The sequence below is a fragment of the Mobula hypostoma genome, chromosome 1, assembly GCF_963921235.1.
Source record: "Mobula hypostoma chromosome 1, sMobHyp1.1, whole genome shotgun sequence".
Classification (NCBI taxonomy): Eukaryota; Metazoa; Chordata; class Chondrichthyes; order Myliobatiformes; family Myliobatidae; genus Mobula; species Mobula hypostoma.
In genome coordinates, this window is record NC_086097.1 from 137,775,326 (window position 1) to 137,791,389 (window position 16,064).

General features: G+C 38.8%; 1 protein-coding gene across 5 annotated transcripts in view; it reads left to right on the forward strand.

Annotated features, from left to right (window-relative positions):
* Positions 1 to 16,064, forward strand: part of cnot10 (CCR4-NOT transcription complex, subunit 10) — a 48,170-nt gene that overhangs the window by 20,679 nt on the left and 11,427 nt on the right. For 3 of the 5 annotated variants that reach the window (XM_063056721.1, XM_063056707.1, XM_063056712.1), the window contains exons 9-18: positions 2,419 to 2,568; positions 4,147 to 4,349; positions 4,453 to 4,574; positions 5,705 to 5,881; positions 6,881 to 6,964; positions 7,216 to 7,329; positions 8,024 to 8,154; positions 9,893 to 9,928; positions 11,255 to 11,338; positions 12,952 to 13,079. In XM_063056721.1, the coding sequence (XP_062912791.1) occupies positions 2,419 to 2,568; positions 4,147 to 4,349; positions 4,453 to 4,574; positions 5,705 to 5,881; positions 6,881 to 6,964; positions 7,216 to 7,329; positions 8,024 to 8,154; positions 9,893 to 9,928; positions 11,255 to 11,338; positions 12,952 to 13,079 (1,229 nt within the window). The remainder of the gene's footprint in view (positions 1 to 2,418; positions 2,569 to 4,146; positions 4,350 to 4,452; positions 4,575 to 5,704; positions 5,882 to 6,880; positions 6,965 to 7,215; positions 7,330 to 8,023; positions 8,155 to 9,892; positions 9,929 to 11,254; positions 11,339 to 12,951; positions 13,080 to 16,064) is intronic. The other 2 variants (XM_063056730.1, XM_063056741.1) reach the window with 1 other exon arrangement.

The following is a 16,064-nucleotide window of genomic DNA, read 5'->3' on the forward strand; positions in this document are numbered from 1 at the left end:
AGCTTTCTTCATGTCTGTGCTTGCTTTTTCAATTAGCATTTCAGCTTTGTGCTGTTCCCATTCCTGCTGCTTCACTTCTGGCACTGCCTCATGCTGCAGCTATGCTAAATGTGGTTTTGCTAGAGTGTTACGAAGGTGCAATCGACGTGTCACATTCAGACCTCATTTCCAGGGCTAGTCAATTGACATTGTTAGAGACAGAAGCTGACATTGCAGCGTACGGCATTCAGACGCATCTCCTATCTGCGGCAATGCCTTTGAAGATGAGCTATTTCTTTTCACTCTACAGCCCTCTCAGTGCATTATGTGCAAAGCTAGGTAGGGAGTTAAACACCTTTTCAAAAATCACCCAAGCCGGAAGCTTTCTTCAGGGTTTTTAAATATGAAAACATAGTGAATCTGCAGGAAGTTAGGTAAGAGTTATTAGATTCAATGCAGAATAGTCATGCACTTGAATATACTAATATTATCGATTATTCTCCTGATCGACATTAAGCAAGGTAATACACCAACATTCCGTAGCTATATTGTGGTCTGGATTGAGCTCGTGCTGCAATGGTAGCTTAATAGTGATGAACAATAAACAATACTTCCTTCAAAGTCCATCTACTAAGTGTTTACCAATATTAAGAAAGCTTTATCTCTGAGTCTTTTGCTGTTTCACGGGCAAATAAAGAGTGGATGGAGATGGATGTCTTTCAGCCATGTTTGTTGCAAGTTGAAATCCAAATTGTGCAGAAAGTGAGGTAAAGGAAAGTTTATGAGCAGGAAGTGATACTTATACAAAAAGAGCCGTGTCTCGAGGCAGAATAATGGTGACACATGTGACTGCCCTCAGAACATCCTCAGACTATATTGGTCATCAATGCAAATTATGCATTTCACTGTGTTTTGATGTACATGTGACAAATAAAGCTCCATCTTTCATAAGGGACATTAAATCAAGGTTTTTCAGTCTTGAATCATATTTAAGATTTCATAGCTTCATGTGTGAATTGTATGCCTCGTCTTTCTGGTGTCCAGTATTCACTTCTGAAGAAATTATCAGTTTATTATCACATGGTCATTTTTGGCAAATTGTGCAATATGCACAGTCTGTTGTATTTTCTGCTTTACATCAGTGATCACGCTACTTCGGGAACTTTCTTTAAGACATTCTGCTGTTTTTTTTAAGATTAGAATTTTTTGTCACATGTACATCAAAACATGCAGTGAAATGTGACATTTGTGTCAAATCCAGTCATCAAGGGTTGTGGGGCAGCATAGCATGTCCACAATTCACTAGTCCTAATTGTACATGTTTAGAAACTGGAGCATCGTGAGAAAACCCACATGGTCATGGGCATAGCGGACAAACTCCTTACCGGCAGCAGTGGGAATTGAGCTCCAGTCATCATTGGTTGAACTATTGTGAAAAGTGTAGCCTAAATAATCCATACTGGTCTAGTGTGTATGTAATGTCCAGAAGGCTGGAGAAATGGCGGTGATGCGGAGCTGTGAAATGGATATTGTCAGGATGGTATCCCTGCGGTTGGGATATTGATGAGAAACAGATGGACCAAAGATAAACTGCTAGTGGTGTTAGAGTGGAAGGAGAACCACTCGGGTTATAGGGTGAAAATTTCAACTTCATCCGCAAGTTTCGGGACTTATTACAACTTAAGTTTGAATGTGGGTGTAGCAGGTAATTTTGGATCTTCTTTCTAACTAACATAGTTATTTATCTTTCTCATTCATTATTCAGTGTCACTGAAGTATCGTACAACGTCTTTTAGGTTACATCATGTTGGGTTTCCATGACCACCTTCATGTGGCCCCTTGGCCAAAGTATGTTACTCATCCATGTGGGGAAAAATCTTGTCTGGTTATTTATATGAATTTCAGTCTAGACATGTTTGAAATATTGAAATAAATCTCCAGTAAGTGCTACCTAAGATTTGCACAGACTTTTTCATTTCATTTGAAAGTGACTTTTACTGAATACATTAATTTTCTTACATGCTTTTTATTGACCTCAGTAGTGCTCACTCTTAGTTAGTTTTCAGAAAGTTGCAGCACAAAAGTTCACACTTGGTGCTGCTGCTAGCTCTTGAAAAATCACTGCAATTGGCCTCACACCCTCATCTTTGTGTTTCTTGCAAATTTCAAATATGTACCTATTCCCCTTTTTTACAGTTTCCTTTTCATGCTGAATCCTTCTGATTGCCTTACTGTGCCAAAAAATTGTCTATTTTCCATGAATCCATCTTGTTGATTACTGAGCTTCCTGCCAGTAAAATGTTTAATGTGTTTTTTCCTTCTGTCAGTAATTTAATATTTACTTGAAATCTTATGCCAAAATACTGTCATGTTGAATTTGTTGCTTTTTTGTACAGTGCCACCTTTAACATTTTTCCTTTTAAAAATCTTTACCCATAGGTGAATGCATTCGGTGCATGTTCTGGAATAATCTTGGTTGCATCCATTTTGCCATGGGAAAACACAATCTAGGAATTTTCTACTTTAAAAAGGCATTGCAGGAGAATGACGTTGCCTGTGTGCGGTTGACAGGGTCGAGCACAGATCATGGTGGGTTTCTTCTCATTAAAGGCCCTAAACAATTAACACAAATCATCAAACTGATTTCTTTATCAATGAATTGAATTTAAACATGCATGCAACTGGTGGATACTGATTTGTTGCTTGTGCAGTCCAGCTGCAGATTGTTGAAGGTTTTTTTGTACCACCTAGTGCTCACTTTTGTGATATATTTCTTGTTGGTCAATAAGTGGTGCTACTTTGCTTTTGTCAGTATTTTGGTGTAACTTCACTCCCAAACTCAAGCATAATATTCAGGTTGCCACCTTAGTGATGTATCAAAGAAATTCTTGTCTTTCATGAGGGTTGTTAAAGTAAGGTACTTCAGTCTTCTTGCCAGCACAGAAGCATAGCGGGTAACATAACGCTTACAACGCCGGCAGTTGGAGTTCAATTCCTGTCGCTATCTGTAAGGAATTTGTATGTTCTTCCCATGACCACATGGGTTTCTTCCCACATACATTCCAAAGACATATGTCTGAGTGGTAACTTGTGGGCATGCTATGTCAGTGCTGGAAGCGCGGCAACACTAGTGGGCTGCCTCAGCACATCCTTGGACTGTGTTGGTCACTGACGCAAACAATGCATCTCATTGTATGTTTCGATGTGCATGCAACAAATAAAGTGAATCTTTCTTTCGAAAGGGACATTAAACCGAGGTACTTCAGACTTCAAACAGATTTAAGATTTCACACATCATGTAGGAATTGAAGGTTCATTCCCTCTGGTGTCCAATATTCACCTTTCCAGAAACTATCTGTCTGTTATCACGTGGTCATTTTCGGGAAATTGTGCAACGTTCATAGTTAGTTGTGTTTCCTACATTACAGCAGTGATCCCACTTCAACAGTACTTTGCATGAACTTTCTTTAGGGCATCCTGCTATTGTGAAAAATGCAGCCATTGTTTTTTAAAAAATAAATTAATGATCTACTATTGTGCACTTCCGCTATCAGGTTTCTGAAAGGTCCATGAACAGTACCTTGTTATTCCTTTTTTTCCCACACTATTCATCTCTGTAATTTATTTATCTTTGCACGGTACTGCCTCCACAAAACCACAAATTTCACATTAGAGATTCAAGAGATTCAACAGATGTTGGAAATCTAGAGCAACAGGCACAAAATGCTGGAGGAACTCAGGCCAGGCAGGTAGGGGAATAAACAGACATTTTGGGCTGAGAACCTTCGTCGAGACTGGTGTTATCTCATGTCAGGTCATTTAATTTCACAAATCTAAGTCAGTGCTAATAAATCTGATTCTTTTGTGTATACTTCCCCTATAGATGTTTGATCTCATTTGTGCTCAACAGTTTTGTGTAGAAAATCTTGTAGCAAAGCAGACTGCTTTTTGCAAGTTCAAGAGTAAAGTAAGAATTTTAGAACTTCAACTTCAGTCTGGTTTTGTTTTGGAAGGTGGCTTTGAAGTCACTTTCCATTTAACTGGTCGTGGTTTGATGAAGTAACAGTGAAATAGCTCACAATGAAGGTGGTCAATTTTGCTGCAACTTGCAAGTTTTTTAAATTTTGCTTTTTGTGGCTTTTTCTTCACTTTTGGTTGGTGATTTAGGGAAGAAGTTTTCAGGGAGACCAATGAGTTCCCTACTGACGAACAAGCGTTATGAATTGTTGCACAACTGTGGAATTCAACTGTTGCACATAGGCAGGCCCTTGGCAGCTTTTGAGTGCCTGATGGAGGCAGTTCAGGTGTACCATTCCAACCCACGTCTGTGGTTAAGGCTGGCAGAGTGTTGCATTGCTGCCAACAAGGGGGTGAGTGGATTACTTCAGATGCTAACTATTTTATTTTCTCCTAACTCTTCCCTTATACCTGAATCATCTTGTTAAATTAAACTTCACCATTGTTTTTCTGCAGACGTCAGAACAAGAGACCAGAGGGCTGCCAAGTAAAAAAGGGATTGTACAATCGATTCTAGGTCAAGGCTATCATCGAAAGATAGTATTGGCATCACAGTCCATGCAGAACACTGTGTACAAGTGGGTGATCACAGCATGTACATGGGCAATGTTATTTCTATATTGCAATCGGATATAAGTGATTCAACAGTGAACGTGCATCTCAGTATATAAATGACTAAACTTACACAATGTTTAGATATTACTTTTTAAAGTATGCAGTCTATCGCCATGGAAACTTTAAAGCTTAAGATTTTAGTGAAGTTAACTTTGTAACATGATGGTCTGTGTTCTAGGCAGATGCAATGGTTCTGACTTGTATGTTGGGTCAATAGATTGTTGAGGTGGAATTAGTGTAGGAAAATGGCACTGGAGTAAGTGATCAACTGTGTTCTTGATGCTGGACTCTGGGTTGTAATTCTTATGTTCTCCTGTTTTAAATTAGAAAAATTGGACAACGAAATGCTCAACAGACTTGCTTATGGGAAATATGAAGTTTCCTGTAATCGGAGACCACACAGTTTAAGTGGTATTTTGCACCAGCTTCCATCAAAATTTTTTTTCTAAAAATCTAACTATTACTTCCTTCTGTTTCCTGAACATCCTAGAAAGAGCTGCTGCTGAGCTATTGGGTTTGGGCACCTTGCTAGAATTTTATGGAAGTGTAGTGTTGCATGTTTCTGGTGGTTGAGGGAGATTAAGTGAGAGATGGGAGTAGAGCCACTCATCTGCAACAGTCATCACAGCTAAGTTTGTCTTCAGTTTCCTTTGGAGGTTGGCTGTGGTTTGCTGGTTCAAAATTGTGACTTTAACAAAATGACTGAAAACAGCTATCATGGGGGAACGAGTATTTAGTACTTCAAGTTGTCCTCTGCACTGTGCTGCCTGAAAATAAGGTGGAAGCAAATTAAACAGTACTGTCAAAATGGAATTCGGTAAATGCTTAAGAAGTCTACGGGGCTATTTGGGAGGGAATGGGACTGACTGAATAGCTCCCTCAAAGAGCTCGTTGTGCAGTATCACTTTGATTCTTCCTTCTCTCAGGTGAGGGTGACTTCGCGATAATGGGCGATGAACCTTGGGAGTCCGAATATAAAGGCTATGGCAGGTGTTAGGAATAGTGAAGGATACCTTTAAGATTAATATTTAAATATGGACAGGGAAAATAGGAATCCTGTAATTCACTTGGCTTCCTTTAATGTTTCCCACAGTGACGGGCAGTCTTCAGCCATTCCCGTAGCCAGCATGGAGTTTGCGGCCATCTGTCTAAGAAATGCATTGCTTCTGCTCCCCGAAGATCAACAAGAGATGAAGAAAGATAATGGATTAAGAAATTTCAATCAGTCAGGCAGTAGTGAAACTAACAATGAAAGTGGTGAGACATGCAGGTACAGCACAATGGAAGATGTGTCAGTGGACGAGTAGAGTGGAATTTAATGCACATAGATTTGATGAGCACCCGTGCCCCCCCCCAAAAGGATCAGTACATGTGTTTAGATAAAAAATATCAGAAGCTAATACATAGACCCATTGTTTCTGTACCTCAACACCCCATATTGGGTGGACACACAATAGTGTCTATCACAAACAAGGTTGGAAATATTAATGTGCAGTGCGTTGTGTCTAATAGGTGGGTAGAGGAAGGAGGTAGAAAGTGTGTGTGTGTGTGTATTCGTGTGTTCAACCTGTCATTTCAATTTCCCATTTTCCCCATTTGACTGTCTTCCGCTGCTGCTTTGCTGAACTCCGAGATGGATGAACAGTGTCTTAAGTTAAGAATCAGTAAGACCCAAGTTGTCATGATTTCACCAGAAACCCTGTTCTGTTGCCACTCCATTCACCTCCCTCCACAGGAACAAGTATATTAATCCTTTCCTTACTGTTTTAATGTAACAGCACTTCATCCCTTTCCTTTTACTTCTATTGCCCTTGAGAAGCTTCCTTGAACTACTAGACCTTCTAGTGAATGTGCTTCTACAATGTTGTTGGGAAGGGAATTGTAGAATTCATTTGTGGCACCCAGGAGTGATATATTTGCAAGAAAACATTTAGAGTAAATTGGAAGAGAGCCTGTCAGTGGTAGAGTCCGCAAACACAACTGGCCAAATGCTTATAAGTGCTGGAGGTTATAGGCAGGACAGTTATGGAAGCAGCCATACTGACAAGCATTTTGAAAGTGGCGTACGCTGCAGCCACTGAAGTTGGTGGGGTGGGAAGAGGAAGTTTAGGGTGGTGGATAGGATGACATTTAAGCACAACTGCTTTGTCCTGGACAGTATCGAACTGTTGCACTGCCCATGTAAATGAAGAGAATTCCATCACACTCGAGCCTTGTGGCCAGAGAAAGCTCAGATAACATGCTAAAATTATTTTATTCCATCCTCAAGTGGCAAGCCTCATGAAGGGGAGAAATACTTGGTTCCAGGCCCACCGTCATCTCCATCAAGGAAGCAGGAGTTAGACAATTTGAGGTGATGATTTTTTTTTCAATATCTAATCCATTTCTTTAACGTTATTTCGTACAATGTTTTGTATAAATCTGAAGGGTTTGTGCCCTGCAGTGGAAACCAAATTGTTACGGGGGTGAGAAAACATAGAATATATCCCAAATAGTGGGAATCCAAGTGGAATTAACAACATAAGGTTTTGGACAGATTTTAACTCCAAAGATGGAATATTGTTGCAGGCTGATTATTTCACAAGTTGCATTCTGTTTTCTCAGGTGCTCCATTCTGGCTGGTAGTGCATATGTTGCCCTTGCACTCGGTGACAACCTCATGGCCTTAAATCATGCAGAGAATCTTCTACAGCAGCCCAAATTGTCTGGATCTCTAAAGTAAGTAACAGGAGATATGCAACCAGGTGGTTATTATTAAAACAGGATTGATTGAGCCTTATGAGAAAAGTGCTTCCTTAAACTGTGCCTCTTGGGCGTTCACTTGAAAAGAAACAATAGCCCATTTTCAAATAGTCTTAGTCTTTCCCCATAGCTCTGAATATTTTTCAAAAGGGAATTACTTTATACAAAAAAGGAAAGCTGCTGTTGAAATTGGAAATGACAATGGGCATTTAAGATTCAGTAACTTTAGAGGCGAAAATAGAGACACGGTGATGTTGAGGTGGAATGTAAAGTTAATAGCGTATTGGTTAAGTTAATAGATAGCATTGCAGAGAGGTAAACTAATGAGGTCCCACATCAGCAGCTGGAGAATTTTAAATGGTTATAATCCAGAGTGAAAATGTATCATGATCAAAATGCAACCAAGATCATAGAATGTGCAAATGTCTTAAAGTAAAGTTTGCCATACTAATCCGCAACTGTGGGGTTGATTCCTAAACCGGTCTTTGAATAACCTGCCAAGCCACTGGAAAAAGGACAAATGAAGGTTGGCAATAAATGCTGGTCTGCCAATGACATCCACAACCCATAAACAGACAGGGGAGAATCAGGAGGGTGTTGACTGATTGGCGAGGAAGGAAGAAATTCCCCTGTGTTGTGCAGCCATTCTCTAATGTGTAATTTTGTTTAGGTTTCTAGGTCACTTGTATGCAGCAGAATCCCTCATCTCGCTGGACAGAATCTCTGATGCCATCACTCATTTGAATCCTGAAAATGTTACTGATGTGTTCTTGGGAGTTTCTTCAAATGAACAGGACCAAGGTAAATAATTTCAAGTTTTAAATATTTACCCACTTGGGAACATATTATATCAGATGCTCTTGTGAAGTATTGCATTTTAAGACCTTTATTCCCCTCCTCATCCAGTAGAGTTTTGGAATGGTACCACACAGAATACTGGAATGAACTATTGATTAACAGCAATCCCTGCTCTTTCCCCATAGTCCTGCATTCTTCCTTCCTCTGTTACAAGTATTTTTCCAGCTCTCTTCTGAGAAATTCTAAAAAGAATATTCTACTTCCTTACTTGGCAGGAAGTTTCAGTTTGCAAGTCACTGTTTTAAATAAGAAGATAAATCTTATACCCTTTTTATTCCACTTTACTGAAATCTGTCTTTATGCCATTTGAAGTAATTTTCAATCCAATCTAATCTCCCCTTGATCTCACCTACTCCAGGAAGAACAACTCCAGCTTCTCTAGTCTCTAGACGACTAAAGTCCATCATTCTGGGGGCAATTTCTGTAATCTAGTCTGCATCCCTTCCAAAGCATTGCCATTCTTCCTAAAGTGTAGGTTGAGACTTAAATTAATTGATTTCTTGGGAGTAGTTGAAGCAAGCTTTCACCATTATTCAAACACTTCCTGAAAATACTTTCCATCTGTTATTTCTCTTTGATATGTAGTTTTTTTTCAACAAAAGGTAACATGTAAAAGATTTTTTAAAAATTGAAAAAAATGAGTATAATTTTCCCTAAAATTGTCTGAATTTCCCTAAAATGCTGTCTGAAATGTATTTTATAAGCTTATGGAGTTGATTATTGTTGGAGGTTTTTGGAATGAAGCAATTTGCCCTGAATCAATGGTTCATGTTCAGTAACTGCAGATATCAGCAGCTAATCCCTAACCAGGGTACTCGTTTAGTGACTAGCTCCTCTCTGATTTTAGCAAATAAATCTACATGTCCTCTTATCATGCTTCTGGTACTCCGTCTTCACTTCACACTCTCTCACCTCCTGTCTACTCCCATTTCTCTTACAAGAGCTCTGATATATTTCGTGTTTCTAGGGCCTGCACCTCTGACTTCAGAAATTGCAAATCCGTTGTGATTACTCCTAGTTTTAGACATGGTTCCAAATGTGACATATCCAGATACAAAAGTTACAACTATGTCTTCCCAGTGATCCTAGTAGTCCTCTCCGTCTTCTGACACTGGTAACCCTAGGACACTCATGCTTCATCCGAGTAATTGGTCTTTGGCCTCTAATGTTAAATTTTTATGTGGCTGTTGGTTGCTGCATGACATCTGTTTCCATTGACGTATCCCCAGGCAGTCATTCAACTAGATGTCATGAGTTTAGTCCCAGTGACTAAAAATGAACTTCTCTTCCTTTTCCACACTTCACACCTGCCTCCAGTTATAGCCAAATCTAAATTCTCTTCTCCATATTATTTTCTAAAATGAATTTTCAGGAGTTGCTGAAGTTCATCTGGGGACGGTGCTCTCTCAATATTGGGGAGCATATTCCAGTAATGAAGTTGAGGGCAGATATTTGTCCAGGTTGTAATGGTTCTGATTCTGAGGATCTTCTGGGTGTACTGCCCTTGCCTTTCCACATTCTGGGTTTGGGAGGTGATATGTAAGTTTATAATTCACCACATTTTGTGTCAAGACTAGAATAATCTTCAGTTTGAAGAATGGCATTGCAGCAATTAAATTGACACAAATTCTGTTTGCTTGAAAGGAGACGTGAATTGAGACATTTTGGCATTTCTTTTCAGGTTCTGACCGAGGAGAAAATGAACAGATGGAAAGCTGTAAGTGTACATTAATAAAAAAAAAAAAAATCACATCTAGAAACATGAATGCCATTGTTAGAATCAGAAATAAAATTAGAAACTGCTGAAACCATTCACCCCGTCAGACATTATTTGTAGAGTAAAGCAGAGCTGATATTTTGTGTTGGTGACCTCCCATCAGAATGGGAAGATGGTCAGAGATTTTCCAGTTTTTGAGTGTAGAGCCAGGTTAAGAGTAGTGTCTCAGAGCTGATGTGAAGCAGTAAAGAAAGAATAATTGCAGAAGTCTCTGTTGGAAAATCGGAAAATAGAAAATGATTCTAAATAGTCTGATTCTTAAAAAAAAAATGCTAAAGCATTTTATGGCTCAAAGGCTTTGAGTGTTGCGGCTTTTAAATACTAACTAGGAATATCTTGAGCTACCTGCATTGGTGTAATATATAAAATGGGTGGTTGTGTGAAGCATAAAATGCCTGTAATTGATTTTGTATGTTGGATTTCTTGCATTATCAGGTAGCAACCGTATAATTTAAGAGTTTATAAATATGTTAATGTTTGGTTTACACAATCACTTGCTGACTGATCTATCTGGCTTCCAGTTTTTCTGTCCCTTGGTTTATAATTTCATTCTTTTGATCAAATCCTTAATGACTTCAACTTTTCCTATCTTTGGACCTCCTCTGCTCTCCAATCTCTGATCTCTGCACTTCTCTCTTGTGCATTCTGACTTTAATCTCTCTGCCACTGACCCTCTTACCTCCAGTTATTTTAGCCCCAAACTATGGAAGACTTCCCCACAGCACTTTTTCCTTCAAATACTGCGCAACCCCAAGTATTTGAATACCTACCTTGTAGAAGTGGCTCAGTCTCAGATTTGGTTTAAGAGATTAAAGAAGATATAGGAATGCAAATGTTGAGTGCTTAAGGACATGTCTCTAGTAGGCTCATCTAGTTGTTCATCAGGTTTTATTTAGTTTGATACAGTGCAATGGAGAATATTACAGCTGAAGGCTGTGGATTCCGGTTAATCGGGGCAGGCACTTATTTGGGACAACTCTTAAAGGACAGAAATTTAAAGAGAACATTGCCGGGATTCCCTTTGTTAATTTGGGACACTATGCCGCTTAATTGGGCAGGAGACTGTTGCCGAACAAGTTCTAACAGTCACACCCATCTGTGTGGCTGCTGGGCATTACACTGCTTAGAGCAATCAGTTTTTAAATAGCATCAGTTACATCTGCGTTTGTGTTCATAAAGCAGTGATGTTTGTCACTGATAGTTGGTGAGGAATAAGCAGTTAGACAATTGAGAACGGTTTTGCTCACTGTGGTTTCAAACATTCAGGCTTGGAGATGTCAGAAACGGCCAAGAGTGAAAATGAAACAATTTCACTACTTCAACAAATTAGGAACTACAAAGACTTTGAAGGTATCGACAATATATTTAATATTACAATGGAAATGAAGATCTGGAGGTTGCAATCGGTGATAGCATTGTATGAAGGCAGTCCATTAGCTGCACTGGTTTTGTTCATTGCATACAATGGATGAATTTCTCCATCAGTTACTATTAGGAACTAATAGAGGGTTTTATAGTGTACAGTTCTATTGGTAATGTTCTAACTTGTTCTGTATTTCAATTAAATACACAATTTGTTACTCAGTTTGTCTGTTTTATACCTTTTTAATTATTTCCATGAAAGTTTGGCTAAATTGGGGAAGGTGGCCAAAATGTAGTGGTTGTGATGTGTCTCAATTTACCAGAATCCACTGTATTTAATAAATTCATGAATGAGGAGGCACATAGCTAAATTAATCCTACTTCTGCCATCAGACCTGCAGGCTGCAACTGTTCAAATACATGTTAGAGTACAGTTTTAATGTGATAAGGGCTTCTCTATCTCCCATTCCTTTGGACAGAGAGTTCTAGACCCCTACCAATTGATATATATCACAATAGACATGGTTGGTGAATAGAGCATTGCAGAATTCCAATGGTGTCAGGCTTCCAGTCATACACACCTATAAATCAGCCCTATTTCCTGTCCTCAACCAAGTTCAGATCCAATTTGCCCCCTCATTTGAATCCCATGGAATTTACTTATTGAACAGTTATGTATTAAAACAGTCATGGATTAGAATCCATGTTGATAACATCAAATTTTACTATGCTATTTCTTTGTTGTTACCTTTTCAAAGAATCAAATTAGTCACACCTAACCTTCCGTTAACAAACTTTATTAGCAATGTCCACATCAGCAGTCGTCAGTTCCTCTGGCATTGCTTAAATTGGCCAAAGAGAATTGAAAAAAATTTTGAATTAGTCTTTTCAATTTCTTCTCTTGCTGTTTTTAACAGATACATGAATTCCAACCTAGTAGTTTGTCCATTTAATGAATATGTAAACTGCTTAATCTTCATCTTTAAGTGTTTATCATATTCAGTAATGCATAACAACATCACTGACAATTCCTCATTAAAGCGTTTGCAAAATATTCATTCAGCACCTTGTTCACGTTCCCCTACCTCCACACTTTATTGATTGATTGGTTCCTAATGGGCCTTAATCTTTCATTCATTGTCCCGTTGCATATAATGTAATTAAAAAAAAGCCTTCAGCTGTTACTTTTCTAAAGACTCTTTGATTTCATTCTTTCCACTTAATTTTTGTTCTGACACTCTCTGTATTCTTCCAGACTTCCTGCTCCATTAAGCAATGTATATATTTCTCCAACTAAGCCAGGCTGCGTGTCCCGTAAAAGTCAGGATCTCGATTCATACATTAATATGTTTGTTACTGTACATACTATAGTTGGCACAAATTATATCTTTCTGAACACTTAAATTTGTATTTTCCCTCCACTGAGTGATTACCAGAATACTTCCAATGAGATTAAATTAGATTGAATTGCATTCTGTTGATTCTATACTTTCTAGCCAGATTCTGATTTTTCTGAAATGATTTAAGTAATGATTTACAGACAGTCGTCAACAAACAGATTAGAAGCTAACGTGCTCTTCTAAATTTTGTGTATTCACCAGCTGGGAAACAGATACTGCAGTGTTACCCTAATTCCGTTACATCAGCTCGTGCAATGATGCTCTTTAACCTTGGCAGTGCATATTGTCTACGCAGTGAATATGACAAGGCACGCAAGTGTCTTCATCAGGTGAGGAAGCAAGAGCATGTCATTTTTTTTTAACTGCGCCATCCAAATCCTTAAGTGGAAGCTGTGGTCTGAGAGGTCGTTCTTTTACTTGCTGGAAAAGTTCCTGTATGGTTGTCACCAGACTGCTGGTGTGAAGTGGGGGGGAAGGTAGTGGGGTGTGGAGATACGTTTCAATCCTTATTTTGAACTTTGATTCTCTTTTAAGATTTTTTGCATTCCACAAGAAAGAAATTAGTGTTCTTTAGCTCATTGCCTTCATGAAGGTTGCAAAGGATTTTAAGATTAGTCACCACTTGTACTGGGCACTCCTGAATGAAATTTGATATATTTGTTAATCTTGTTCTTCAGTAAAATGTATTTGTTTCCTTACTGACTATAATCTCATTTTATATCTGCATGTTTTATTTTTGTTAACTGCCCATCTACTCGGGGAGTTGAGGATCTGCCTTCCTGAAAACTTTGCTCCTGCACTTTAACCCAGTGTTTTGATTCTGCTATCTGATGACTGATATCCCATTTGAGCGTACTAATATGTACAGTTTCTGTCAAGGATAATAGTAAGTGGTTGTGTGGTCCTTTATGCTTTTACTGATTATCTGAGTGAATTGCTCGGTCTCCTACTCTGCTTTTGGATGGAAATTCTGTGATTTGAAAATTAGTTTTCCTTTCTTCAATCTTTATCCACTTGAATTTATTTTCAATTTCCAGCCAATCATTCTAAATCCTAATGATTGACATTGGAGGAAAATGTTGTTTAACCTTCGTTTGAGATAACTTCAAGATGTGTGGCATTTGAATGTCCCTCCACAACAGTCACAGATCACTACAATGCGCTCGTGACCAAACTGCAGCATGTGTACCCAGGCTCTGCCAAATGTTAGGACTGTCTTGTTGGTCACTAAAGCCCAGGCTTGTTGCTGTAGCCCATTTCTCCGAATATAGCATTACCTACATTGAACTGGTATATCTCACACAACAATTTTCTATGTTTTCCCTGCTGTGGGGGAAAGAAAGCAAATTAAATCCCATTTAAATTAAAATAACAGATAAAATCATCTCACTTCTTTACATCATTCATCGGATAACAAACAGGCTTGTGGTATTGGATTCCTAGTCAGTATAGACACTAGCCAGTAAAAAAAAAATCCTGGAATGAATTGTATGTGTGTTAACCTCTGGTGATACAAATCCTTATCCCTGTGGTTTCCCAATAGCTGCTGTCTGCCAATCTGAGAAACTTAAGTTTAGCGTAATTCTTTGCTTTCTGGATTTCAGCTATTTCTCCACTTGTTTATATCATGGGCTGGCAACTTCCCATCTAATTTGTATGATATTTTATCAGATGTCTGTATGAACCATATTACCTATTTAATTTGTAATTTCCACTATTTCCTCAGTATATTTCAGTAACTTTAGAATATTTAGATCTTATCTATTTTGTTTTTTTGATCAGTGTCTTTCTCAGTGTTTTGATTTTATCGAATAAGGTTTCTTACAATTGACACACTATTAGCTTCTCGGTGTTTAATCACTCAAAGAGTTGAACTGCATGTGCATATAACGAGAGCTTTTAATATTTAACTACCCTCAAATCTTTTGCATACTTTTTGTCAATTGAATTTTTAAATATAATGTTCAGTCTCTGTTTCACTGGCCTTTTGGAATTCTGGGCTGCATACTATTTGTACATGGATGTTTGAAGCTTGATCCTTGTTTAGACTGACTTGTTTAGAAATGCAGTGTAGTAGCAGGCCTTTCTGCCACAATAAGCCCGCACTATCCAGTTACACCCATGTGACCAGTTAACCCATTAACATGGAACGTGGGAGGAAACCAGAACACCTGGAGAAAACCCACGCATTCACAGGGAGAATGTACAAACTCTTTGCGGACAGTGGCAGAATTGGCGCTGTTACAGTGTACGTTAACATTAACCGCTGGACTACCATGTCGGCCTTGTGCTGATCAGTGGAACCCAATGAAAATAGTCTTGTCTGAATGAACAAATACAGTCGGCCCTCCTTATCCATGAGTTCCGCATGCGCGAATTCAACCAACCACGAATCGAGAAAACCCAGAAATGCTTTTCCAGCACTTGTTGTTCGAACATGTACGGACTTTTTTTTCTTGTCATTATTCCCTAAACAATGCAGTAAAACAACTATTTTACATGGCATTTACATTGTATTAGGTATTATAAGTAATCTAGAGATGAGTTAAAGTATAATGGAGGATGTGTGTAGGTTATCGTGCATCGGGATCGAGAAAAAAAACCCCACAAGTTCCCTTACTAAGTAAGTTGGACCAGGTACATCCAATATTAATTAGCGTCAGTTAGTCAAATGTTTGTCTTAGTATATAGTATATATTTTACCTTTCTATGCATATAAAACACTTAAGAAACGTATGTTTCAGTGCCGGGCTCGGGAACGGAAATTCCCAAGTTCGATCCAGTGACAGACCACTCCTGAGCACGCTTTCCATCTGTGCTGGGTTGGTTGATGTGCAGGATCAAAAACCCAAAACCCAATAATTAAACCACTGCGTTGCTTAGTAATAATTGTAGCTTTCATCGGGGCAGGGCCTTTCTCACTTTATCCTTTAAAGTTGTTCCAATCGTTGACCGACTGTAGCCTAAGGCTTTTCCAATGACCGATGGCATTTCATCTCTTTCCGATCGCTTTTGTTATTTCCACTTTATTTTAAATGGTGATTGTGATTATTTTCGTGAACAGAAACACTGTGGATTCAGAGCTCCACCGCCGGGTCCTAATGTCCACTTCACTGAGACATGTTAAATAAGGTCCGGGGTTCCACTGGGTCCTAAGGTCCACCACATTTAGACAGGTTGAATAAGGGACTTGAGCATCTGTGTTTTTTGGTATCCGTGAGGGGTCCCGGAACCAATCCTTCGCGGGTAAGGAGGGCCAACTGTAACGTATTCTCCTACTGCACTATTGTAATTTGTTCACTTTTGAATATACT